Below are 27,377 nucleotides of genomic sequence, written 5' to 3' on the forward strand. Positions count from 1 at the left end.
GAAAATCAACTGTTGGCTTTAATTATTGCATACATTTCCATTTCTAGGACTAGGAAAATCTCAACTGATAAATTACATTTCATCAGAAGGCTTTTGGCTGAAAGAGACCATTAGCACGTTCTTCAAAGTTACAACAAAAGTCTTAGAAATGTTAAAAAGGGATTTTTTTTTTTTTTCCTTTACTAAAATAAAGGAGTGCACCCCACCCCCCCCCAAACACACCCCAACAAGGCGCTAGGACTGACAGACAGACGGGAACTCCTGGCTGTGCAAAGCAGAGCGTTGATTACAGTAACAGAAAGGAGTCAGGAGAGGAGTGGGGAGCCTGCATAGCAGTCGGTGAGAGGTAGGGCCCAGGAGGAGGAGGAGGAGGGTGCTCAGGTCAGCATGTCCCAGAGGCAGCAGCAGCAGAGGGCGGTCCAGCACGCTGTCAGGCAGGCGCTCTCACCCGAGTCGTCCCTCCGCCGCTCCTCCACGACGTACACTGCGTGGGGAGAGGAGAATCAGTCAGTCAGTCAGTCAGTCAGTCAGTCAGTCAGTCAGTCAGTCAGTCTGTCAGTCAGACACACAGCAACACCCCCCAGGAACAGCCCATCACCACCTCTGCGGGCCCCGGCACAGCCGATCCTGCTACAGCTGCAGCCCAGGGCACTCCTGCCCCTCTGCACCCCTGGGCTTGGGGAAGGAAGGAAGGAAGGGGGGGATCCCCTGCTCCTGCAGCTCTTGGGGTGCTGGGGAGGGAGCACCCGCCAGGAAATGGGGGGTCAGGGGTGGGTAAGGGCTGAGCCCCCAGCCAGCTGCTCACCCACTGCCTCCCCTTGGCAGGGGGAGGTGGGAAAAGGGTGAGAAAACTCCTGGGGGGCACAGGGACCAGGAGATGGCTCAGCTGGTACCAGCCTGGGCAGCACGGGCTTCACTTGGGGGGAATTAAATTATCATGAAAATAAGTTTGGGAAGTGAGGAACAAAGATCAACCAGTAAAACATCACCTTCCCTTCTGCCTCCTGCCCTGAGCAGCAGAGGGGGCAGGGAATGGGGGCTGCAGCCCAGACACAGCCCGGAGGTGACACCTGCAAGAGCTGCAGCCCCAGCACAGGAGCCCTGCCAGGAAAACCTCCTCCAGGGACCATAAACCCTTCTGGAAACATCCACCTCCTCCGTGGTCCTCCAGAGGTTGCACTGAACACCCAGAGCACCTCCTGTTGCAGCTTTCTGCTGCTTCCCACTGCAGTGCTAAGGATTGGACAACAGGCAGAAGCCAGAGGTGACCTATGGATGAATCCTGTATTTTTTATTAATACCCTTTGTATCAGTGGGGTTTGTATTGGGGTGTAACAATAGTCATGCTGATGCCAGCATCTAACCACCCAAAATAGCACTTGTGCTGATTTGACCTCTGGAGACAATATTTTAGGAAACCCTACCCCCCTCATCCTGGACTCTGGCCAAGTCCTGGTGAGTCAGGGGGCATAAACCAGATAGTTCTGCACAGCAGAATATAAAAGTCATGCTGTTTTTTTAAGCATTTAAGGTTGGACCCAGTTTCAGGGACTTTGGGTGCCTCCCCTACAGGTGGATGCATGGTATGGGATTTTCCTGGGAAGGGCTCTGCAAATCCTCACTGCAACCAGAGCTCCCCAGAGACAGGATCTGGTGATGGGAATGTCTGCAAGTGGGGATGGATCTCTCCTCATCACTGTCCTTTCTCTCATGTAGGAATGATTTGATGCATTACTCTGTATCTGTCTGCTTTAGGTGCATTATTTTGTATTTTTTTATTTAGTTGTATTATTTAGTTATTATCAGTAAACTGATAGGGGGATTTCTACTCTTTTGACTCTGGTGTCCAAGTCTCATTCCCATCCTCAATCAGCAAAACATTCACTCTTTTGTTCCTCCCCCATTGGAATGGGCTGCCCAGGGAAGGGGTGGATTCTCCATCCCTGGAGATATTTCAAAAGAGCCTGGATGTGGCACTCAGTGCCATGGGCTGGGAACCACGGGGGGAGTGGATCAAGGGTTGGACTTGATGAGCTCTGAGGTCCCTTCCAACCCAGCCAATTCTAGGATTCTATGATTCTCTCTCTGGCATTTTCTAACATTTCTCAAGCACCTTCTCAGAGGCATCCCCAGCTTTCCTGACTGCTCAGCACCAGCCTGCAGTAAGTCTGTTCTGGAGCCTTTTCACCTCCAGCAGGACAAAGAGGAGGAGGAGGTGACCTCAAGCTAAGATTCAGCTGCTGTGTACAAATAAATGGCCACGGGGAAGGAGGCACAGACACCTCCTGGGAAGAGCTAAGGGGCAGAGCTGTGTCCTGCTGGAGACAGAGAGGGAGCTGCATGACCTGCAGGGCTGTGCTCAGGCCACACTGGCAAGGAGCACACAACAAGGTTAATGGTTTGTGAGCTCAGCACCCTGCTGAATCCTCCTGCTACTCAAGAGAGCTTATTTTATCCCACTGAAAGCATGGACCACAGATTCACCCCATCCAAAGGAGGAATCTGTCCCGAGGCAGACAGGAGCCTGGTCAGGCCCCCCACAGCCCCCAACTTGCACTCCAAACAATGCATGGGAGCCCTTCAAAGGCTTCACATCCCAGATCATGAAGCCCTGTGAGCATTCTGACCTCCCCTGGCATTACAGCAGCAGCTCCTTCCACTGCCTCTTCTCCCTGCTGAGGTGACCCCAGCCCCATTGCTCCCATACACCTCCAGGCAGCCCAAGCACATCCAGCCCAGACCCCAGAGAGCTGGGGATCTCATGGTACCAACAGCAGAAACCAAGGGAATTGTTCCCTGCTGCCCAGGGGAGAAGCTGGTTAAGCAGAGCTCCCCTCCCTGGTTTGCTTCCCTTCCCCAGGCAGCACCAGCACTGCTGGCAGCACCCAGACACCCTGAGCAGCACCCAGACACCCTGAGCAGCACCCAGACACCCTGAGCAGCACCCAGACACCCTGAACAGCACCCAGACACCCTGAGCAGCACCCAGGCACCCTGAGCAGCACCCAGACACCCTGAGCAGCACCCTGCCCTGCCCCAGGGAGAGCTGCCCTGCCTGCCTTAACACCCTGGGATGAGAGATGCAAGGGCACTCACAGGACAGGAGGAGAGCAGCAGGGCAGAAGGGTGCACAACACCTTCAGCTTGCAAGGTGAACCTTGAAATGGGTGTGTTTCAGGCTGGGAAAAAAACCATCGGGTTTTTTTTCCCTGGTGGATGCAGGAGCTCTGAACAAACCTCTCTTTCATGCCTTTGTTTCCTCTCAGAAGGTCCTGGTACAGTGAGCAGAGGTCAGACACACACTGAAAGCTCCAGGGCTCTGGGTAGGACACACAGAGCTGCTCTGCAGGGCAGGGTGTGCACACAAGAGGCAGAGAGGGCTCCTTGCCAGCCATCTCCTCCTGCCTCTGCTGGGGGGAGAGGATGCTTGCTGGGCCAGCGTTCAACTGGGATAAAATGGATCCTGACCTATGCCATTTATTTACTTTATTTACCTGTCCATGACTGCAGGCACACGTGAAGAGTTTGCCTGAAGTATTTCTGATTAATCCATTAGCAGCTTTTAAGTACAGCCAAGCAGTGAGGACATCCTAACAAAGCATGTTCAAAGCATGTAGAGAGTGCTGTTATGAAACACTTGTTGAAATATTAATCCAAATGTAGCCCTGTGTGTGGCTGGAGATGGGCACTGGAGTCCAGGGCTGCTGCCTCCCTTCCAGCTTATGCTGGAAAACTCTGCACTGAGCCAGCTGATACTGGGCACAGCTGCCCACTAACTGGGCAGGACTGGGATGGGAGAAGAGGCCAACAACTATGTCCAAACCTTCTGACAAAGAAGAGAGAGAAAGGCCTCGGGGTCTCTTGGCAGTGCTGTGGATTTCCAAACCTGCTGAACACTCTGAGTCACTTTACACCAGTCCATGACACAAAACCCTCTGGGAATCAGCTGTGTTCCTCTCTGCACAGGGGGTTATGGTACTCAGCAAACCCATTCCCCTCCCAAGGTTAAAAAAGCCCCAAAAATGACTCCTTGAAATACACACTGGAGAGGACACTGCCTTCTTCCACCTCAGTTCCTCTCCCAGAGTCTGCCCCTGGCTGCTCACAGCTCTGAGCCCCTGGCAGGACACACTGGAAGTTTCCTGACTTTGGGAGAATCTGGACTATGAGTAAAATCCAACCACCTCTGCCCTACAGTTTGAGTTTAATGATCACTTCCTTTGAAGCTTTATCAGTACTTCTGTTCCGTTCCTGTCACCAGAGAAACTGCACAGAGCCAGGCAGGACTGAGGAAAGCTTTGCTGATCCACCAGTTCAGTGTGGGGTTGTACAGGAGAGGAGCAGAGCACAACACGTGAAGACTGGTCAGCCCCACAGCTGCCAAGAGTGAAAAACACACAAGGGAGGGCTGGAGGAACCCCTTCCAGCCAGGCCACTCAAGCTGCAGGCATCCTATATAACCCTCTTATTTTGGACACTGCAGCTGAGCATTAGCTGCAAAGCACTGCCACAAACACAGTGACAAAAGTACTGAATTTTGAAAATCAAGAGCTTATGGTATCAGCTTCATTCTCTCTTCCCAGCCTACACTACTTTAAATGCAGAGGATTCCTTGTAAACAGTAAGAGAAAGCATAACAAAACTAAGCACCTTTCTCAAAACTCCTAAAACAATTTCATGATGAAGTCTTCCAGAGCACATCACTGATGCCCCCCAACTCCTTTCCAGCTCACCTCAACCACCAGTTTTCCATTGCTACAGAGCAGGTTTTCTTCTGAAACAGCTTTGCCAACAAAACCCCAACCCAAAATACGTCAGTGAAGGGAGCTGCTGGGTTTGTAGGCTTGTCAGCAGCCTGAATGCCTCCAAGCTGAAGTCCCCCAGTTTGCTGTGACAAGCCCTGCTGGGCACCTCATTAGCTGCTTTCTGCCTCTTTTGTCCCAGATCTCCTGTGGCATGCCAGGGACTGGGCCACTACAAGCAGAAGCCCATTAGCACTTGGGGACTGGGGATCTGATGAAGAAAAGAAACAAGGGCAATTCTTCCCAGAGGCACCAGACAGCACCCCACTTGAGGTTCAAATTTTGATGCTTCCACTGTTTTTTTCCTAAACCAGGATGGTGTAAGTTAAGCAGCTCCTCCCACCACCTGCTAACCAGCATAAATCACAATGAACTGGGGTTGCCTGAACAGGGCAGAACTCCCTGTTTACTCCCCAGCATACAGTACCAGGCTGCACCATCCAGTGCAAATAACTCCCACTTTGGTTTGAAAACAAATCCTACAATACCCTGTTACTTCAAGTACAGCTTTATCTTAAGCACACACATTTTTTTTCTTCTCAGACCTAATTGACATGTTAATCATTAGATCCATGGGGGAAAGGCACGAGCATTACTTTTCACCCCACTGAACTAAACCCTCTGAGGGCAGTGCTCCATCCAGCACTGCTTTACCAGCTCCACAGCAGAAGGCTTTGCAAACAGAACCAGCCCCATTCTGCACCCACCAGCTCTGCAGTCTGTCCCACATGTCCTGCTGCACACTACTGGGGCCCAGGTATTCCAGGTCTGATGGAATCCAGGCAGATGGAAGCTCATTCAGGGCAGCACTCAGCCACCTGGCAGAGGGAAGTGTTGGGCACATCCCTAGGGTGAGCTCCAGGCACCTGGGGGGACTTTTTCCCCTTCCTAAGGGGCTGGAGCATGAGAAATGGCATCAGTCTTCAAGATTTCTTCTCCTTCAGCTGCAGCTGGGTGCTGGCACACAGACCCACTGCATGCAACCACTCTTAGGTGCTGCAAGGTATTGGGCAAGGCCTGAGCATGCCAAGAGGAAGCAGCAACAAGCAATTTAACAACCACTGCTGCTGCTGACCCCAAACTCTTCCTGTGGTATCTGAATGGCAATTTCCCATAGTGACCACTGCTCAGAGCAGAAGTATTAATTACACCACAGCCTTGTCATCTGGGAGGAAGCATGAAGCAGAGAAGGGACCACTGAGCCTTTTCCCAGCTGTGAATAAAGTGGTTTTTATCACAAGGTGCTTCTGCACCAGGATTTTTGGTTTTGCTTCTTCAGCCAGCAAGCTTAAAACAACTGCTTAAAACTGCACAACCCCATTTTAATAATAATTTCTTGTAGGGTTAAGTGCTGCCTGCTAAGTCAGTTTGTGCATCTGCATCTACTTCCCAAACATTCTAACCCAAGTCTTTCCTTTCAGGATGTAGGCCAGAGAAGGGAAAGTCAGCACAAGGATGTTATTGGCAGCCAAGGGATGCAGAGATGCCAGTGACTAGAAATCAAGTGGTTTTGAGCTACATTTTGGGGTCCACCACTCCATGTGTGCAGAGCCAGCCCTGGTCTCCCAGAGAGCCACAAATCCTGAAGTGAATTCCCACACCTCTGCATCTCTTGGGTTTGTGCTGGGGTGTTTTGGAAGTGGGAGGGCTCCAGGGATGGCTCCTGGGAGCTCCCACAGTTCCAATCCTGGCCCTGCCAAGGACAAGCAGATGTGGGAACCTGGATGCTCCTCTGTGAGGGACAGATTTAAGAAAACAAAAATGAAACTGAAAATAAAAAAATTAAAAAAAGGAGCTGCAGAGTAGAGGATGAGTAAGAGAGCAATGCCAGTGAAAAGACACCAAGGTCAGTGCAGAAGGAGGGGAGGAGGTGCCTGAGCAGAGGATTCCCCTCAGCCCATGGTGAGATGGCAGCTGTGTCCCTGCAGCCATGGAGAAGCAGTGCCTGAAGGAGCACAGGGGGATAAATGTGGGTTTGCAGCCCCTGAAGTGTCACGGGTGGGCAGAGGTGAAGCTGCAGCCATTGCAGGATCACAGAGAGGGGCAGATGTGGATCTGCAGCCATGGAGGAGCCCCTGGCAGAGGAGGTGACTGCTCTGTGACTCTGTGGGCAGCCCGGGAGGGACTCATGTCCCAGGGGTCCTGAAGGACTCTCCCATGAGAAGGACCCTGCACTAGAGCAGGGGAAGGATGTGAGGAGTCCTGCCCTGAGGAGGAAGGAGCAGCAGAAACACCTGAGCCTGAACCCCCCCTGTGTCCCCTGTGCCCTGAGGGGAGGTGGCAGTGAAGTGATTTGGGACCAGGAGAGGGGAGGGATGGGGGAAGGTATTAAACCCTGGCCATGTTTTTTCATTCTCCTTGTAGATTAAATTACTTTTTTTTCCTTCCCAAGTTGGACCTGTCTGGTTTTTGCCCATTACTGTAATTAGGGAATGAAACTCTCCCTGTCCTTGTCTGGAGTAAGGAGCCTTGGGGTGGATTTTCTCCTCCCTGTCCCACAGAGGGGGTGTGGGGTGTGGTGGGTGAATGAGCCCAGGCCTGGTTGGTACCAGCTGGGCCTAAACCAGTCTGTGACTGGGCCTAAACCAGCGTGTGCCTGGGAAACAACAACCCTGGGACTTCACAATTCCCAGCTCCTAACACAAACAGCTCCAATGCCACAACCACCCTGTCAAAAACCAAGTATCAAGGAAGCAAACTGGGCAGTTTCACCTGAAAATCCCCTCTGCCACCAGAGAGATGCTGCTGATCCAGTCCACATTTTAGCCCAGACTCAAGGACACAACTGATGTACAACTGGTACCAGCCCTGCTGCTTCTGTGGCTGCAGGTTGGGAAAAATCCTCCCATCCAGTTCCTGCAAGTGTAAGAAGCTCCTCTGGTCAGGCTGGAATGGTGCTTCAGCTTTCAGGGAGTTGAACAGGCACCAGAGTTCAAGGGAATTACTGTGCAGCAGTTCCATTGCCCAGGGCAGCATTTCACACAAGGGTCAAGCTGCTCATCACACACTGCATGGGCTGTGTCTCATCATTTACCACGCAAAAGATTTTCTTGCAGGGGAGCTCAGGGCTGGGAAGGAAGAAAGTTTCCTCACCTGAGCACTAGGGGATGAGATTAAGAGATCTTTCAGCTAATGGAAGTGATCCTAATCAGCATTTGTGGAGTGGATGTGCCCAGGAAGAATTAAATGTCTAAAAAGCAGGACTACAGGCAGGAATTCTTCTAGGAGAAAAGTGTAACTTTGGTAATAAGCACTTAGATCTCTGCAGAATGTCAGCAGGCATGAGGTCAGCTTTCCAAAGCACCATAAACCCCATCACACAGCTTAGAAAGTGTACCAAGCACACATAAGAAACCAGCTTCCTCCCAGTTTAAAGCAGAGTAATTCAGGGTTCAGACCCTTCAGTGCTCTTTTCTACTGCAATGGAGGCACAGTACAAAACTACAGAATTTGAGAACTTTCTCTAACATTTTTTTAACCAGTGAAATCTTAACTTGCTGTTAAAGCAAGGAAGCATTTTCCACTGCAGAGCTAAGGACATTCCTCAGCTTGAGTCAGTGTTTTCACTGAAAATCACAATCAGTCCTAGCTTTAAAGAAGACCAGGCTTGGGGGGATTTACACAAACTGTCTTACAAGGGTCTTGCCAGAGTGCAAACCCAGGTTTGAAGCAAAGGTCACACAGTGAGGAGCCACTCAGGGTAGCAACACTCTCCTTGGGCAGTGTCCCCAGGGCCAGAGTGCCACGATCTGGGCAGCACTTCAGTCCTGGAAAAAGGCTTCACACGATGTGCTTCTCACCCAGCCACAGCTGACAAAACTCCCCAGAAAAGCAACCCCACTTCATTCAGTCCAGCCCTCTTTAGCCAGCTTGTCTGAAGAATGTTTGCAAATACAGGACCCTGAAGTGGGAAAACCTTCTCTTTGCATCAGGCTTTTCTCAGGTGAGCTCCTTCTTGGGGGTGGAAAGCAGCAAAGGTGAGGGCAGATACCAGGCTCAGGACTCAGGGTGTTTCTCAGCAAACAGCCCCCACTGTTGGTGCAGTCAGCTGCTGCAAACCAGTGACAGAGGGAGGTATGATACAGCAATCCTGGGGGACAGAGCAAACCAGGTTTTAATGAACACTACACTATGAGAAGCAGATAAGAGAACAATTGCCAAGTGAGAGTGGTGGGTTGGGTTTTTTGGTTTTTTTTTTGGCAGGACATCAGCTGTCTGGAGTTGCAGGCCCTGAAAGTACCACAACAGTAAGCTAAATCCTGGTGACAGGCTGCTTGGAAAGGGTTTTAGGGATGGAAGGGATACATGCTGCCCTCCAAATAAACTTCAGCTTGACACAGTTTGAGAAGTGAGGGGGTAACTACTGAAAGGCACTGGAGAGCCTAACCAGAGCCATTAGAATCCCCTCCTTTCCACACTGAGACCCATAAAAAGCAAATATCTGACTCTATGACTGAATGATACCCACCCCTCTAGCAGAAGGCAGTGCTGTATCTAGGTGACCTTTTTATTCTTGCAGCAGGCCAAACATGAGGAGCCAGGCAGCATCACTGTGACTATTACACTTATCACAGATGGCTTTGCTGCAAGTAATCAACTTCCAGGAATGAGATTTCCACCCTGTGTGTACACTAGGTCAAATGCAATGCTGAGCTTTGTTTGCCTGTGGCTGGAAGGAAGGGTGCTGACAGAGCCTGGTTCCCTCTGGCACAGCACAGAACAGCCCCATCCCTCATGTTGTGAGGTATCAACAGGAGGGGGAGAAATTAAGCCTCCTCAATTCCTACCCTCAGCTAGTGCTTTCAGATTTTGTGTGTCATTTTGTCACTTTGGCTCCTTCCACTTCTTTTTAAAGCATTCCATTACCAACAGCATAACATTTCACCTCTAATTTACATTGACAAGAAAGTATCTGCTGACCAGATACTGCAGTTTCCTTATGACTGATACCAAATTATTTTATAATGAAAATACTGGTGGGGAAATGAGGTATTTCCTTCCTTCTAAGCAAGTGAAGGCCCAGCTCCTCAGGCCATGCTCCAGGCAGGCACTGTGCTCCTGCCCCAGCTTTGTTCTGGTGGAGGTGATTTGTGTGACACTGAGTGGCACATCCACAGGGTTCCAGGCCTCAGCATACATCATGTGAACAGGCAGGAAGACAGCTCCCAGGTCTTGCAGCAGGGAAGATGCAGAGAGAAAGCAGCACAAGGCAGTTCACAGCCCCAGGAAGCTGAATCAGACACCCTTAAGATTAATACCCCTCAGGCTCTGCATATAAATTATCAGCTCTAAAGGTAAAGGTCAAGCTGTTTATTTCTAACAAACAACAGCCAAGTCTGTTATTAACCCCTGCAAAATGCAAGTGTTGCTTCTTGGAAGACTTCATTATAGGTAACCCCTGCAAGCCAACTATCAAAAAAAAAAAACCAAAACACAACCAACCCCCAAAAATAACCTAAACCACAGCCATGGGGGCTGCTGTGCCACCTTGGTGAGCTCACTGTTCCTCCAGCTGCAGAAGGAACAGACACACACTTCAAGGCCTTTCACACCCAGCAGTGCTGAGGTAGCTTGGGGGACTCTGATTGCACATGCTGGACTTCATCCACTCTGGGAGGGGACAAAGGTCCACCAGGTGCCACTTGTCAGCTTCAGTCTCCCTCTTCTACAGAGCTGTAATACACAGGAGGCACATGGCCAACACCACCAAGTCTTAATAAATAAACTGCAAGGTGATTTCTGACCATGGTTGTGACAAACTAATCCAACACAGACACTTTAGAGTGGAATCAGTTTGTCCTCCTTCTTCAGAGCTGTTCTGGATGGCACCTTCCTCCAGCAAACCTTTACAGGTGTCCCCTTGTTCAATGTCACTTTGAAAAGATGACAACACCCTCCCTCTCACCTACCTCTAGCAGAGTCACTGCTTGCTTAGCAGCAGTAACTTTTCTTTTTCCAGCCTGGATGCTCCTTCCCCTTGCCAAGCACAGCCCCAGCAGGAGGGGAGGAGGTCCCCAGCCTGGGCTTACAGCTCCCACCCCTGAGGATGCAGAGGAATGGGTGCTGTGGCTGGGGAGAAGCACACACAAGCAGAGCAACCCACAGGAGGCTGCTCAGCACAGAGTCCTGCAGCAGCAGCCTTGAAACAAGCTGGTGGTTCATAAGCTCTTCTGCAGCATGGGTGACAAATCACAACCAAGTTGAAGCTCTTTCCCTACTGCAGCACAGATGCAGCTTTGTTTTTAATACAGAGAGAGAGCCACAGGAGGTTTTTTTTTTCTTCTCCAGGGGCCAGCTGAGCAGGCAGTATCTATTGCTACCCCAGACAGGCCACAAATTGTTAGATGAAATAACACTGTCATCATGGAATGCTACTTTACCCTCAGACTTTGAGAGCTCAACAGTAATTATTTCCATCTGTGTGATTGACTCAAGATCAAACTATGATGCATAATTACTTCCACTCATAAGCACACTACCTACATTCCACAATACAAGATCCCACTTTGCAGTTTGCCCACATAGAAAAACAACTTAAAGCATTACATTTGAAGCACAGCAAATGTTGTAGTCTTCAACGTGGACACACAGCTATTCAGAAATACTAATGCATTACTTGGAGTAGCTTAATTCATTAGATTAAGCAAAGTCATCCATTCTGAAATGAAAGCACCCACACAGTAGCTCTTCTCGAGCACAGATCCTATGAGGAGAGGCTGAGGGAGCTGGGGGTGTTGAGGCTGGAGAAGAGGAGGCTCAGGGGAGACCTCATCACTCTCTCCAACTCCCTGAAAGGAGGTTGGAGCCAGGGGGGGTTGGGCTCTTTTCCCAGGCAACTCTCAGCAAGACAAGAGGGCACAAGAGGTCTCAAGTTGTGCCAGGGGAGGTTTAGGTTGGACATTAGAAAGAATTTCTTTCTGGAGAGGGTGATCAGACATTGGAATGGGCTGCCCAGGGAAGGGGTGGATTCTCCATCCCTGGAGATATTTCAAAAGAGCCTGGATGTGGCACTCAGTGCCGTGGGCTGGGAACCACGGGGGGAGTGGATCAAGGGTTGGACTTGATGAGCTCTGAGGTCCCTTCCAACCCAGCCAATTCCATCATTTTATGACTCCCAGAGAACTGCTTGGAAACACCACAAGAACTGACAAGCCACATTAAATCATGCCAGAGCAGTTAAGCAGACTGTAATAACCTGACTAAATTTAGATGTCAACTTTTTACATTTAGAGGTTCAGCCACACCAACAGCTACACGACATTAGTATAAAATTTATTTTTTTAAAATGAACCTTTTTAGGGATACCCATTCTACATTAAGCACTCCTGGAGATGGTCATTAACCAAAGCTTCATTGAAAGCTCTCTCAGAAAGGCTTCTATTGAAGTGGCATGGGACAGAGATGAAGCTCTAGTTTGACAGACTGGCCAAAAAGAAGCAAGGGAAAATTGGTGTTTAACAGCAGGAGAATCAAAGAAAAGGAAAAGGGTTTGCAGACAAACACAATGTTATAGCCCTAACTTAATTGCATGCACATTAATCAATGTTTTGATACATTATATCCACTTCAGCAAAAGCAATGGGAATTGGAGGCTCCCAAGGTGGGCTCAGAAACCACACATGGCCACAGGAAGGCAGTTTGAAGACTGAATGTACCAGAGGATCTTTGGTTTGTGGGTTTGCAGTTGTGTTACCTTAAGTTTAACAACAAAACCATGTGTCCTGAAGCAGAAACCTGGGATCTCAGTGAAACACACATATTTTTCCAGGGAAAACCCCAATTATGCTTTGAGTCCCCATGGTGGTAGTGATGCCTCCCCATTCACAGGAAAACCCTTGAGGTTTTCACTCTTACAAAAAAGCTGAGCTCATCACTTCCACTCATTCACTTTGCTAATTGCTCACACCAGTTGTTCACTGATTGTATCTGGGAACTCTGGCCAGATCCACAATATTCCTGACATCTTACATCAGCTATAAATCCAGGGATGACCTTATTTACACTGGTCCAGCAGTGCACCATTTTAGCCAAGAATACTGGGGGGAAAAAAAAAAAAAAAAAAAGTTCTTGAAAATGTCCTGTCCCCAGTTCAGCCTGCCCACTCTATGTCAAGTTTCCTTTGGATTCACTGCAGTCAAAAACTCTCACAGGGAACTTCTCAAGTTTCAGCTTCCCAATAAATGAGGGCTTTGAAAAGACCTTTGTCACAGCACACTGCTGAGTCAAAAGTACCATGAGGTGGCAAAGGGGCACAGCAGGCAGAGAGCTCAAAATGCAGCAAATGCACCCAAACCTCAGCCCTGACAGGCCCAGAGAGCACGTTGTCCCAAGCCATGACAATGACATTACATGGAGAGTGCCCAAAGGCAGCTTCACAGTGGCAAAGGCTTTGGGGAAATTGAGTCCTGACTATTTTCCAAGTGATGTCAGCTCTGACACCCACTTTTTCAGCCAGTCTTTACAGCAGTGCCTGAGGCACCAGTGCTTCACACAGCTGCAGAGCACTGACTTGGGGATGAGGTACATGTTAGCCCTGTTTCTTTCCACCCCAGGTCACCCTGTCCATGACACACTTAGCACATAAACCCCTGAGTCTCCTTTCCTTCCTGAGAGCAGCTCCCACCTGGACAGCATCTCTATACAAGTTCAGCCCCTCTGATAGCTCTGGTCACATCCTCTGCCTTCCAGCTCAGTTACAGGTACTGAAGACTTCTCAACAGCTCAGGTCTGTTTGTGATATTCACTACAACAGAGAAAGAGGAGATGATGGTCTCTGGCTTCTCAGCCTTGCTGAGGATCTTTATCACCAAAGAAGCCTGAAGCTCAGCACTGCAGCATGGCAGCATGAGTCCCCATGCTAATGGTGAGGGGGTGAGTACACCCCCATGATATACAAGTAGAGATTTTTAGAAGTGTGAAACACTGACAAGAATAAACTTGGTCTCCAGGCAAGTCTACTTGCCAGCAAGACAAAGAGTTACCAAAAAAACCCAAGCTACATCCTCTTATTTCCAGTGAGGAAAAGACCACATCCAACCTTGCAAGAATCCCAGAGTTTCTGAGGTTGTAAGGGATCTCTGGATCATCTGGTCCAGCCCCCTGACTCGAGCAGCAATCAGCTAGAGCAGGCTGTGCAGTCAGGCTGTGACTGTCTCTACAGATGGAGAGTCCTCAGCCTCTCTGGGCAGCCCAAGCCAGTGGTCTGATCACTCTCAGAGTATAAAAGTGTCTCTTCTGCTGTTCAGAGGGAAGCTCCTGTGTTTCAGTTTGTGCTCATTGCCTCCTGTCCATGGACACAAGGAGGAGAGTCCAGCTCACTCTTCCTCATTCCCTCCCATCAGATATTTATGCAAAAGGATCCCTTAAACCTTCTCTTCTCCAGGCTGAACAGTCCCACCTCTCTCAGCTTCTTCTCCTATACAGATGCTATGGTCCCTAAATCAGTATCTCAGCCCTCCTCTGACACCAAGCACTGCAGTGTGCCCTAGGAGACCTCTGGGTGCCAGAGGAAACCAGCATACCAGATTGAGGGGACACAGCACACAGATGGACCAGCTAGCTGCCAAGGTCAGTTATGTCATCCTCCTTTCCTTCCCCAGAAATCTGTTCTTCCACAGAATAATAGCTTCAGGAAAAAAAAAAAAACACCAACAAAAGCCCAGGAATTATTCCAATGGCACTGTTGGATCACTTGGACAGATACTGATGGGATCAAGAAAATTGGTGCACATTAATTTGGGAGGATCTGTACCTCTGCATACTAAAAGCATTAACTGTGCAGTCTTTGATTGAAACTTATTAACCAAAAGATTGCCAGAATGAGAGCTGAGACAAATCTCAAGGCTGCCTGAGATCCAGAAGCATTTGGGTGATGCTCTCAGGCACAGGGTGTGATTCTGGGGGTGCTCTACACAGGCACAGGAGCTGGACTTGATGATCCTGATGGGTCCCTTCCAACTCAGCATAATCAAGGATTCCCAGCAAAATGCATGTATGACCATCTCAGCATGAGGATTCCTGGGAGGGATCAGCAGTAAGAATGTTCAGCAGTACCTTCCAACAGCCAGAGAGCTCTTAGAGACACAACAGCAAAAGAAAGCAGGAAAACAGGTTATAAACAAGCCCCATCAGGGCCAGGTGCTGGTAAACACCTTGCTTCAAGGTCATTTATGCATTTGCTGGCCAGAAAGGGAGAGGATTACACTGAGCCACAGCTGCTAGGCATACCTGTGTTTTTAGGCCCATCTGCATACACTGGTCCTGGAGGTGGAGGTGCATTTTGCCATCCATACTGGGGGTACCCTTGGTAACCTGGTTGGCCTGGCTGGTAGGGCCCAGTTGGTCCAGGAGGATAGCCTGGGTATGGGCCAGGAGGGCCACCTGGCTGCTGGGCATAGGGTGGGTAAGGGGCAGACGGGCCCGGGCCGGGGTAGGGTGGAGGGTTCTCGTAGTTCATGTGGGAGGCAGAATTTGTCCTGCAGAAGAAGGAAAACAAACAGAAGAACTGGTTTGCTTTTGGCTGCTTCACCCAAGACCACATAGTTTCCATTTCAGATTGCTCTTTCTACATGGAGAGTGAGAAACAGACCTGGGGATACCTGGTCAAGCAGTGAGTTTATTTCTAAACCTATCATGGGACTGAGTTGAAGTTCTTTTGTGGTTTTTTTTTTTTTTTTAAGAGTTTATCTCAGCAACACAGTGACTTGCTGCCTTCCAATGCACCAGCTGCTGACCTTAAGACATCTCACAGTCTTGCAACTGCGAAACAAAATCCCTTGCTTCCACCCATGATTAAATTACTTTTAAGGGAGATTTAGAAGAGATTGCCTCATGTTTCTGTCAATATTAAAAAAGAAAAACGTGGAGAAACACAGCTGGTTCAAGACATGTTTGATAGCCTTGATGGGAGAACCAGTGAACACAAATGTCCATGACACTTCTGCTAATTGTTACAAGCATCTGGAGCAAGCCCAGGTATGAACAATTTCCTGATGACACTGTTACCCAGCACATCACTGATCCTTCCAGTAATATGCAACTGAATCATCAAGCAGCCACAAGCAGTCAGGACCTTGGGCTCAAATTCGTTCAAAAAAGCACCATTAATGCCAGTTCAGAGAGCTGCTGTTCATCGAACCTATGTACTGGATGACTCATGGTACAGCCAACAAAAGCCAAGGCTGGCACAAGAATGCAGCTTTAATTAACCTCTAAGCAGCATGACTAAGCAAACCACTTCTTAAGTTAGGTTTCTGAAGCTTCTCCCTGTTTAAGAAACAGTGTCTTTAATACCATGTGTTCAGGAACCATCCTGACCATTTCCTTTAATATTGCAGGGTGTGGAAGAGTCCCCATTTCCCCTCTGCTCCACACACCTGCCCACAGCCTTCAGGGAGAAATACCAGGACTTCAATTTTCCTCTGCTGAGGCTCACTGCATCCGGCATGGAGCAGGAGAGGCTGCCAGGAGGGAGCTGGTGGTGCTGGAGAGGGCAAGCAGCAGGGCTGGGCTGACCCAGATCATAGAATCCTAGAATTGGCTGGGTTGGAAGGGACCTCAGAGATCATCAAGTCCAACCCTTGATCCACTCCCCCCGTGGTTCCCAGCCCATGGCACTGAGTGCCACATCCAGGCTCTTTTGAAATATCTCCAGGGATGGAGAATCCACCCCTTCCCTGGGCAGCCCATTCCAATGGCTGATCACCCTCTCCAGAAAGAAATTCTTTCTAATGTCCAACCTAAACCTCCCCTGGCACAACTTGAGACCTCTTGTGCCCTCTTGTCTTGCTGAGAGTTGCCTGGGAAAAGAGCCCAACCCCCCCCTGGCTCCAACCTCCTTTCAGGGAGTTGTAGAGAATGAAATGCTGAGTGCTGTGCAGCCACTCTTGGGGATGTGCAGGGTTTGAGTTCACTCAAGACCAGCAGCACCTCCAGACCGAGCTCTGGCATGATGCAGATTAAAAAATTTCACTTTTGTAACTCTGTAGTGAGCTCAGAGCAATCTTCTGCCAGGCAGAACCCAAGTGAGCCAAGCTCTGAGGCTATGTATAGCTCCTGCATCCAGGACAAGGGTGAAGTGAGCTGTTTACAGCTTGCTGTTTCATCACCATAGAGAGCACCCCAGGGAAGGATCCCAAGGTTCTCTGCTTATTTACACCTCACTTCTGCCCAAACGGCACCAGCACGATGCTCCCTGGAGCAGAAGCACCATGGGGACAACCCTGTGCCACTCTCACAGCCACTCTGATCACACACAGTGCCCAGGAGAACTCAGAATGACTCCAGAGGGACACTCCAAGGGAAGAAGCCTGACATCCCTCCCACCACAACACCAGTCACAGTCAGTCACAGTCAGTCACAGTCAGTCACAGTCAGTCACAGTCAGTCACAGTCAGTCACAGTCAGTCACAGTCAGTCACAGTCAGTCACAGTCAGTCACAGTCAGTCACACCACACTGGGGCCTCACAGGCCTTGCCAGCCTGCAGTTCACCTTTACCTTAACCATTACCTTTCAAATGCTATTTCTTAACATCTTTGATAAGAGTTTTAAGTGTTTAACTCATGCCAGGGATGAAAGGAATTTTATTTAATTTTTTTTTTTTTTTTTTTTTTTGTGGTCATTGCCAGGCCTCCCAGACCACTTAACTGCTCACTTCAGAACAGACAAGCACAACATACATTTAACTTGAGCTCTTTAACCACCTTTCTGCTCTGCAACACCAGGTCTGCAGCAAAGCAGTTCTCCCTTCAGCAAGCCAGCAAAAGGCAGGCAGCAAGCTCTACAAATGGAACACAACCAACTAATGAATTGGGACATAACGGGTCACTAATGTTCATCTAACCCAGAAAATCATCCCAAAATAGCAGCCAAAAGCCAGTTCCCAAAGAACAAGGCCAGAGTGAGTGCATCTGTATACTACATCCTGCTGCATGTGGCAGGGTAAACAATTGCTGTCCAAGCCAGAGAGGACCCAGGCAAGCAGCAAAATCCCAGTGAACTCCCCCTGAGTCTGCTCAGCCTCTCTGAGCTGGGGTGTGAAGGCACCTCCAGCTCTGCTGGGTGCCTTGGGCAAAGCTGCCTCTTGCCCCACCAGGTGACTGCAGGAGGTGGGGATCAGGACCCACCCTCCCAACCCTAGGGATTCACCAAACCAGGCACGTGGGAACCCCCTGTTCCAGGCCAAAGAGGTCTGTCTGCTCCTCAGGCAGGACCCAGTCCCTCCACACACTTCTCCCACCTCTGAGCCCCTCCAGGTCTGTTCTAGGCTGTAAGTTGGCACCCTAAATACACATATGTGTGTGTATATATATATATATATATATATATGCATATACACAAGGCATTCAAAGGCAGCAAATAGCAGATCATGTTCTTTTGTTCATAACCCTTTTCTTAAGAACCCTCAGGGCTCATCTGGCTTTGGTGATCATTGTCAAGCTCAAGCCAAGAGTCTCACATTCGGTACTTCTGTTTACCAAAGCCCTCCTACCTTAAGAGGACAGTCAGCCCAGCCCAACCTTTGCAGTCTTTTTCTTCCCCCATCACATCCATCACTTTATTTATCTGCACTCAATATCATTCCTGATTTAAAGCTGTGGCAAGGCTGAAAAGAGGCTGCAGCTCTTCAGTTGGCTGTGAACTCAAATTCACAGTGGATAAGCTGAGCTCAGCTGTCACACTGCTCCTTTGTCACAGGGACTTGTCCTGGGGGACATGTCAGGGCTGGCCATGCACTTTCCTTCCTGTTCCCAGTACAGAACCTGCCCACTATACTGGGGCCACCCAGTTTCGGATCAAGCATCCAACATGGGACCAGAGCAAAAGCCCTTCAGAGAGCTGACACAACTGCTGCTGGAACCACCAGGGGAGAAAAGGAACTCTGCAGAAAGGTCTGAGATGGGTGTCAGGTGTACAACCTGCACCTGGTAAAGGTTAGAAAGCACTGAAGATGTGTGGACTAAAACCAAGAGCCACAGGGGATGAGTAAAGGAAACCACACATCAGCAGAAACTGCACTTGAGAAAAGTCTGAGAAACCAGACAGGAGGAGCTGGAATCCACAGCCTGAGCAAACAGCAGAAGGGTGGCACAGGGAACAAGAAAAAAATGCCAGTGCTCTTTGCCTGTTTACCAGCTCTGTGTTAAGCCATGTCAAAGAGCTCTTGAGGAGGTAGGGTTGGAGTGGAGCTGGTAGCTGAGCTTCTGTCTGTTCATGAGGGACTGAGAGGAACACTGAAAACCTGACAGCTGCATGGGCAGAGACCTCAGAGAGCAACAGAACAACAGAAAGGATGAAGAGTGAGATGAAGAAGGGCACATTGCACCATACTGCACCCTCGAAGTTGAGGGTGAAGTTATACAACTGACATTAGGGAAGAAGTAAAGAAGAGCATCCAGCAAAAGCAGTGTCAGCAGCAGCTGTACTGGAGATCTGTGATGAATAAGAGAAAACTCCTGAAGGATTTGAAGGCATTCAGCAAAGCCAGGTGCTGGCTGGTAGAAACCAGGTCCTCCAAGATGCTTCTATCCACCCCCTCCCAGCTCCACCTCAGCAAGGAGGTCAGCCTCCTTGCAATGCTATTTGTCCCCAGTTACATTCTTGGGAAGAATTTTTCCTTGTCCCCCACTTCCACACACACCCTTTTCCTAGTGGCACTTTTTGGACTGCATGATGACCCTGAGATTTTCCTCATTCTCATGAACTCATACATGATTTTCATGCCCACTGGAGCCCTGTTTACTCACTTGGGTATGTGTTTGCAAGGCAAAGTCTTGAATCATTAAGCAGATACTTGTCAGACATACTTGAGCTCCTAGTCAAACATCTTATCAAGCTTTGCTGTGGGTTCTTATCCCAACCAGTAATTCCATGTGAGCTGCAAACAAGACCAACTCCTCCAGCCTTGCACCAGGGCTGAATTTCTGAGAGTTTCGTGCCAACACATCAGTAAAGCCCTTGGTTACTCATGGCACTGCAGGAGGTACATGAGGAAGTTCTGGTACAACACTTCCCAGTCTCACCCGTGGGAAACCTCATTTAGGGCTAAACCCAGCAAATGAAGCTATTTCCTGGACTGTCACTAGTGAACAGCAGGGAAATCACTGAAGAGAATGACAAAACATGTTCCTATTCCTCCTTCTGCCCCTCCCACCATCAGTGCCTTTGCTAAGGGGTTTGTTAACATATCCTGAAGTTTCCTTAAGCTATCTTTGAACTCCTTTGTTCCACACTGCTGAGCAAACATCATTTCCCCTACTCTCACAGGAGGGTTTTAAAGAGTTTACCATATCCCAGATGCTACAAGGTCAGCAAAAAAGAAATCTTTGAAATACAAGTATGCACCCAATGTATCATCTAGAGAACTCACATGTTCATGTATATATGCAGACATACACAGAGATACCAGTATGTAAGAAATATCATCCTTTTTGAGGACACAAATCCCTCTAAATCCATAAACCATCTGTGTTTAGGCTTAGCAAAAAGGTGCAAGTACAGAATTCTGATGCTTTGTTTACACTATATATATTTTTTTAACCTGCCCATTCTGGCATCCAACATTAAAGAAACAATTTTCATCATTAAGCTTTGAAAATACCAACTTCTTTCTGACAGCTTTAAACACAGTTGGCATCCCAATGCAGCTCTTACAGAACCAGCCAGGCACTGCTCCTGACTCTCCTCTTCCAGAGCACTCATGAAGTTATTATTTTCCCCCAGACATCCTGAAATGAGGACTCTGCTTCTACAAAAACCTGTTCTACCTACTCCTTGGTCATTCTTGCCAGCCATGGCTGTGCTTTTAGTTTTGTTGGTTGTCTGAGAGGGAGCAACCAGGCTGGGTGATTTTTGCAGCAGTCCTGTGCTTTCCAGCCTTTCCCAGCCCACTCCCACAACAGCTCTTGGGTCAAGACAAAGGCAGAGCTCAAGCTGCAAGATCATTTCAAAGTGGAATAGCTGATGTAGAGCTTTTACCTGCTAGGACCATCCTCCTCCTCACACACAGCACCCATTAAAGGGCTAATGCAGTTGCTTCCCAGGTATCAAGACTCTTCCCCATGAAACAGCCTTAGTTTAAATCTGGGAAAGTCTCATCATCCACAAGCTGCCACCTCTTCACCTTTTCACATATCAGCTAATGGTGGATTATGAATCAAATGAAATCTGCCTTTATCCCATCCGTGTTTAGAAATGACTGGGAAGGATTTATGCATCCCCTCCCCCCTAAACTGGGGAAAAAAAGACTTCAGTAGCCTCATTTAGATATCTGACAATCTCACTTCACAAGAGCAGCCCTGCAGCACAGATATGAGGGCCTCACCAGATAGGACTTCTGGTCAGAAGATAAAACACCACGCAGGAAAACAACCAACTGAAGAGAACAAGGGAAAGCATGATGGAAAGAAAGCTCTCCTGTTAGCATGAGGGCTTCCACAAAGAGCCTTTATCCCTGCCAAGAAAACCCAGTTTCAGCCTTTTCCCTCTTCTACAAGGCTACTTACAGGGCTGGTGCTCCCAAGCATCTCTACTGAGAACAGCATAAATCTGGCTTGAAAAGTGACTGCAGAGCAGTGTGATTCTGCTGCTTCCTGCTGGCACTGGTAACACCTTGGTATCTTGGCAAAATGGAAAAGAGCAGGCACAGAACCATCTGCATTTTTACACAGTAAGTGTTCTCACCTGCAAGGAAATACCAGTCCCTACAGACAGCTGCCTGGGCAACCTCCTATGCAAGTGAATCAATTAAACAAAAAGCTTTGTATGTGGGGGGAGATGAAAGTCTGATCTGGGCACTGAAACACACAAAAAAGCCTCCTGTTCACAGGGAGCAGGGCAAGCAGTGGCACTCTGGAAACAAGTGGAGCACAGCAAGTTAAAAACCCAAGGCAGATCAGGAGTCTGGAACACTGAGGCAACCTCCTCACTAAAAAAAAAATAACCCAAACAAAACCAAACCAAACAATACAATTAGCAGATTTTAGGAATTTAAAGACAAGAAGCTGATTGTTTGTAGGACAGCAGAAGAGGCACAACACCTGCTCCAGTCAGAAGGAATCACATTTTAGGGATGTCAGATACTGACTGAGCTGACTTTTGCACAGATGAAGATGGAAGGCATGGTGAGATGCACTGATCCTGAGAAGGGCAACCAGGGCACCCTGATGTAACCCACCCCTTCCCAGTGCCTGCAGCATTAGGAAGCAGTTTTCCAATACAGAGCTCTAATGGAAAGTACATTTAACATCAACAATCCAGCTCCTGGCAACCAGCCTAGAATTTAAATTACATTTCATATGAACAGTATCCAAAAGAAAAAAAGGCACAAGTGGCTTTTAAATGGCACTGGTGCTGTGTTTTGCTCTCACCAGCTTCTCTTCAAGCTCCCTTTAGTGACTGCATGAAAGGAATATTAAGGATAAGTTTTAAGAGATTCCCTTCTTGCTCAGTTTGCTTCCAAGAAAAGCCTCCTCCTGGGTTTGCCCATCCACTTCACCAGGCAGCACCATCAGCCTAGAGTAAAAGCTGAAGGAGAACTGCACAAGAATTGCACCCATCTTTTCTGACAAAAGCTCCTCAAACCTGTTTTACTTCCCAAAATGCAGGCAGAAGTGAAAAGCCCAGCTCTGTGCTATCAAAAGAACTACAATACATTGCTTTCCTCAAACCCATTTCCTTAAGAGGCCTCCGGGGGCCATGGGATGCTCCAGGCATTAGGAAGATGTGCCTTTCCTCACTGTTCCTGCTCACAGGAATTTCCTGTACAAAAAACCTCAGCTTCTGTTCTGAGTGGCAGAAGCCACCAGAGTTCCTGACCCACATACTCCTTCCTCCCAGTTCCCTTCAAGCTCACCCGAGGCCTGAACTCTGCCCCTGTGTGCACTTAATTTGACATTTGTGTCCCTACAAACTACTCCACCCCTTCAGTCCTGCCTTCTTGGCAAAATCATGCATGATTCCAGGTTTGGTTTCAAAAAGCAGGGTTTTGAGCAGCTCTAAAGGGGCTGTAATTTTGCCAACAGCATCTGCTTCAAGCCAAATGTCCTTTGTGGAGCTTCCTTACAGGACCCTCTAAGAACACAGCCTCATGCCCACACAAGTCTGAACACCAGGATTTTCCTTCTGCAGAGAAGCCCCAGTGACTTACCAATTGTTATGAACACACAAAACCTCTTCAGAAATACTTCAACACCCTCATAACTTATCACCTGCTTGCAGACTGTTGTCCACCTCAGTGTTCTGCACAACAGAAGCATAAACCTCTAACAGCTGCCTGTGTGCTCCCTGCAATAAAAGTGTTGGTGAAGAAAAAAAAAATAAAATAAAATGCTCTGCTATGGTTAGTACATGACCTGCACCCTTGGTGGGGGAAAAGGTTGCAGTTTTTAAGGCTTTATAACTGGGATGTGAGAGCAGAGGTGCAGTTAGGATGCTGGGAAGTACCGAGGCACAGCCCCCTCTCCTGTTACAAACCAAAACCAACCCAGACATTCAGTGCTCGGCACCCCAGCTGAGACTGCTGCTGTTTTGGCAGCAACCCAGTAATGAAACCACAGCTGTCTTTCATGATAATTCCCCAGCTCAGATGCACTCATTGATCAGTTTCCTGGCAGGTCCTCCCTGGACTGCAGGATGATTTCTTTGCCATCTCAAGCAGGGAACACACTTTAAGCACAGCACACAGCTCCTAAGACAGTGCAGGCAGACAAATACATGGATTTCCTACAGCTAGGATCTCATTACTCAGAAAGATACTTTCTGACGGGTTGGAAAATGGAAGGAGGCATTGGAATGGAAGGTTTTTTTCCTCATTTCTGCTTTTCCACATCCTACATGCAGATGTAACAATGCTTTACTTTTAGGGCACATACAAACATTTTTTAATGGCTGCTTGTCACAGGGCAGAAGCAAGGACCTCTGATACCAGTTGTCACCAAACCCAAGAATGAGACCAAATAAAGTCACAAGGATGCATCCTAATGCTAATGGAGTAATGCATGGGAAGCAGCAGCATCTTCCGTGCAGCAGGGGTGGTATCTGGTGCAGGGAATACAGTAGACCAGAAATTTCCAAGTAGGAGCATTCCCCAAGCCTCCCTGCAAGCCAAGCACAGCTCCCTCTCCAAGGAAGCAGTGTAGGGACAGCAGGAATGTGCTCACATGATTCCAGAGAACTGGAAAGGCTCCCCAGGACACTATTAGAGATGGCAGCAACCCACATGCCTGCCCCACAGCACGGGTGGGGGGGCCAGGATCTTCATCCCAAAGCCTGACAGAAGGGAAACTCTGGCATCCTGGGCCATGAGACCTGGGGAGGTCCCAGGCTGCCTGGCAGCAAGCCAGGGTGCTGCTGGCAGGATGCCAGGGCTGGCACTGCCAACCCCCTGCTTGAATGACTCAGGCTTCTTGCTGTCTTCCCCTCTTCCCAAAAATGAGACAGTGCTGTTTTCTACTCACTGAGCCACGCAGTTTCAGGAAGTTGAGAAAGACAATAACACAACCAAGAGAGTAGAAAACATCAATACTGAGGGCAGGCATTCAAACCCTGCTCATTCAAGTCTTCAGCTCCCACTAGGAGTTTCCTTACAGCCACGCCACAGGGAACAGGAGATTTCCAGACCTGTTTGCTGAAAACCCAGAGTTACACAAGCTTGCTCTGCCCTTCTAGAATAAAACTGAGTAACATATTAATCTGATCAAGCCCAGGACTACCCTGAAAACAGGTGGCTGCTCTGTTTACCACGAACACAGCCCTCTAGGTAGCTTTCTATCATCCCACCAGAATGCTACAAGCTGTAACATCACTGTTGATGCTTACAGGAACAGCCGTGGGGTTTGGAGCAGCAAACCACTGGCAGTTTTAAATGTAATATGGACCTAGGGGTCCAAGTGGCAGGAAAATACCAAAGTCTTCTCCTCTAGCAAACCCTGGGGTACCACCCAACAGGATCTGCATAGATCAGAGCCACAGGATCTGCATGGCAGAGCTACTCATCTGCAGGTCATCCTGTTCTCCTCCTCAGCCTCTGTAGCAAGGATACCCAGTGGCCTCTGCAGAGTATCAATTACTGCTCGCAAATCATTAGGGGAATGACAAATCAGTATTTTAACAAAGCTGGCCTTTATAGCACATGAATAAGAGGCACACTGAAGAAGTTTCAGTACTTGCTCAGAACACTATTCTGTGCAGTGCAAAAGATCCTTATCCACTGTGCATACTGATTCCTGACTGTCCCAGAAAGCACTTAAATATGATCATTAAAACATATCAAGTCCCAGCATTTTCTGCCTCTTCCTCATCCTGATATAGTAATACTATTTGTATCACCCAATGTTTCTAGGAAGGGTCAGTCTTTTTAATAAAGCAGCTGATGCAGTTTAAAGAAAAATACCTTTTACCTGGCACAGCAGCACTTGCTACACCTCGTATCTCATCACCATATTTACCTGTTGTGCCATGGGCTGCTCTCAGTCATTTTAACTCTACCTTACCAAGACTTACCCTATTTAGACAATCAGGTTGAACCTTCTGCTCACACAGATCTCATAGCAAAGGTGGAAGCACTAAGAGCTTTTTTCCCAAGACAAGAGGACATAGTCTTAAGTTGTGCCAGGGGAGATTTAGGCTGGATATCAGAAAGAATTTTTTTACGGAGAGGGTGATCAGGCAATGGAATGGACTGCCCAGTGAGGTGGTGGATTCTCCATCCCTAGAGACATTTAAAAAGAGCCTGGATGTGGCACTCAGTGCCATGGTCTAGCAACCGCACCGGTGGGTCAAGGGTTGGACTTGATGATCTCTGAGGTCCCTTCCAACCCAGCTAATTCTATGATTCTATGATTCTATGATTTTTCCTTTCAGGTAGAGCTAAAGGTGAATCTGGGATGACTGAGATGAGTGCTCCCCAGACACAGCCAGCCAGCCCCTGCTATGGGATGCTGGATCTGTGAGGCCAGGAGAAGGAGATGAATCCTACTGCACCATGACATTCAATTAGCCAAACTAGGGCTCCATCAGCTTTAGGAAGAGGAAACTATAAATCCAGGTCAGCCTAAAATGGCTTTTAAACACATGATGCAGCGCTATTATTTTAATGCAGAAGAGCTGCCCCACACCTCTTGCTCTAAATAATTAGTGTCAGACGTGCCCCCTTCTCCCCGACACACGGGGCAGGACCCTAAAACCCCAGGGCACCCTCGCTCCCTGACACCCAGAGGTTCAAGCAGCTTTCTGAAAACAAACACATCCTCCCTGAGAGCTGGTTAAGACAGGGAGAGACAGTCCCGGCCAAGGCCTTCACCGGTGATCCCCCCCTGCTCCAGGACAGGGACCCCTGACCCGACACCTCTGCCCCCCACACCCCTCAGCGGGGTGTCCCGAGGGGGCCCCCTCGCTCTCCTCACCCCGAGACGTTTCCGAGCAGCAGCCCTGACCGCCCCCTTCCCCCCCACCAGGCCTCCCCTCCACACCTCAGCCCTTCCTCACAGCCCACCCCTCTTTCCCCGTCCCTCTCCCACCCGCCCGGGCTCCTCCTCGTCCACTGCGCTCAGCCCCGCCGCGGACCCGCACCGACCCCGCACCCCGACACAGGGGGCGATACCGGGGGGGCTGCCGGCCCCGCACCCCGCTCCTCAGCCCCTGGCACACAAACCCTGGAGGCTGCCGGCTCCGGACCCACTCTCTCTGCCCCCCAAAGGCTCCCGTTCTCCCGCTCCCCCGTTCTCCGGTTGTTCCCCCGCTGTTCCCCCGTTGTTCCCTCCTTGTTCCCCCGTTGTTCCCCGTTCTCCCCCCGCTGTTCTCCGTTCTCCCCCCGCTGTTCTCACGTTCTTCCCCCGTTGTTCTCACGTTCTTCCCCCGTTGTTCTCACGTTCTTCCCCCGCCGTTCCCCTCCTCGTTCTCCCGTTATTCCCCCGTTCTCCCCCCGCTGTTCCCCCGTTCTTCTCCCGTTATTCCCCCGCTGTTCCCCCATTCTTCTCCCGCTGTTCTCACGTTGTTCTCACGTTCTTCGCCCATTGTTCCCCCCCCGTTTTCCCCCCGTTCTTCTCCCGTTTTCTCCCCGTTATTCTCCCGTTTTCCCCCCGTTATTCCCCCGTTTTCCCCCCGTTATTCCCCCGTTTTCTCCCCGTACCTCAGCCGCTGCCCTCCTCGCGCCGCCGCCGGTTCCTCCTGCGCACTGCGCAGAGGGCGGTGACGTCATGAGGGGGGGCGGAGCGACGCGAGCCCGTCACGAGCCGCCAGGGCGGCGGGTGTGGGAGGGGCCAGACCGGTAAAGGGGCGGGGGTCAGACTGGAGGGGGCGGGGTCAGACTGGAGGGGGAGGGGCCGAGGTGACACTGGGACCGCCCTCATCGATACAATAGGTATAGATATAGGTGTAGGTATAGGTGTAGGTATAGGTGTAGGTATAGATGTAGGTATAGGTGTAGGTATAGGTGTAGGTATAGATGTAGGTATAGGTATAGGGATAGCTATAGGTGTAGGTATAGGTGTAGGTGGAGGTATAGGTGTAGGTGTAGGTATAGATGTAGGTATAGGGATAGGGACAGGTATAGGTGTAGATATAGGTGTAGGTATAG

General features: G+C 49.3%; 1 protein-coding gene across 2 annotated transcripts; it reads right to left on the minus strand.

Moving 5' to 3' along the window:
• Positions 1-27,064, minus strand: CYSTM1 (cysteine rich transmembrane module containing 1). 2 transcript variants are annotated; one of them, XM_071758340.1, is made up of 3 exons: positions 26,931-27,064; positions 15,030-15,277; positions 1-484 (listed from the first exon to the last, which is right to left on the minus strand). In XM_071758340.1, exons 2-3 carry the CDS (start codon positions 15,256-15,258, stop codon positions 378-380), a joined length of 336 nt encoding a protein of 111 aa, XP_071614441.1. In that variant the 5' UTR covers positions 15,259-15,277; positions 26,931-27,064; the 3' UTR covers positions 1-377. The 2 variants fall into 2 exon arrangements, with proteins under 2 accessions (XP_071614441.1, XP_071614442.1); XM_071758341.1 differs by lacking the exon at positions 26,931-27,064 and having other exon boundaries at positions 15,030-15,283.
• Positions 27,065-27,377: the final 313 nt, after the last annotated feature.

This window comes from Heliangelus exortis, chromosome 15, assembly GCF_036169615.1.
Source record: "Heliangelus exortis chromosome 15, bHelExo1.hap1, whole genome shotgun sequence".
NCBI classification, from domain to species: Eukaryota; Metazoa; Chordata; class Aves; order Apodiformes; family Trochilidae; genus Heliangelus; species Heliangelus exortis.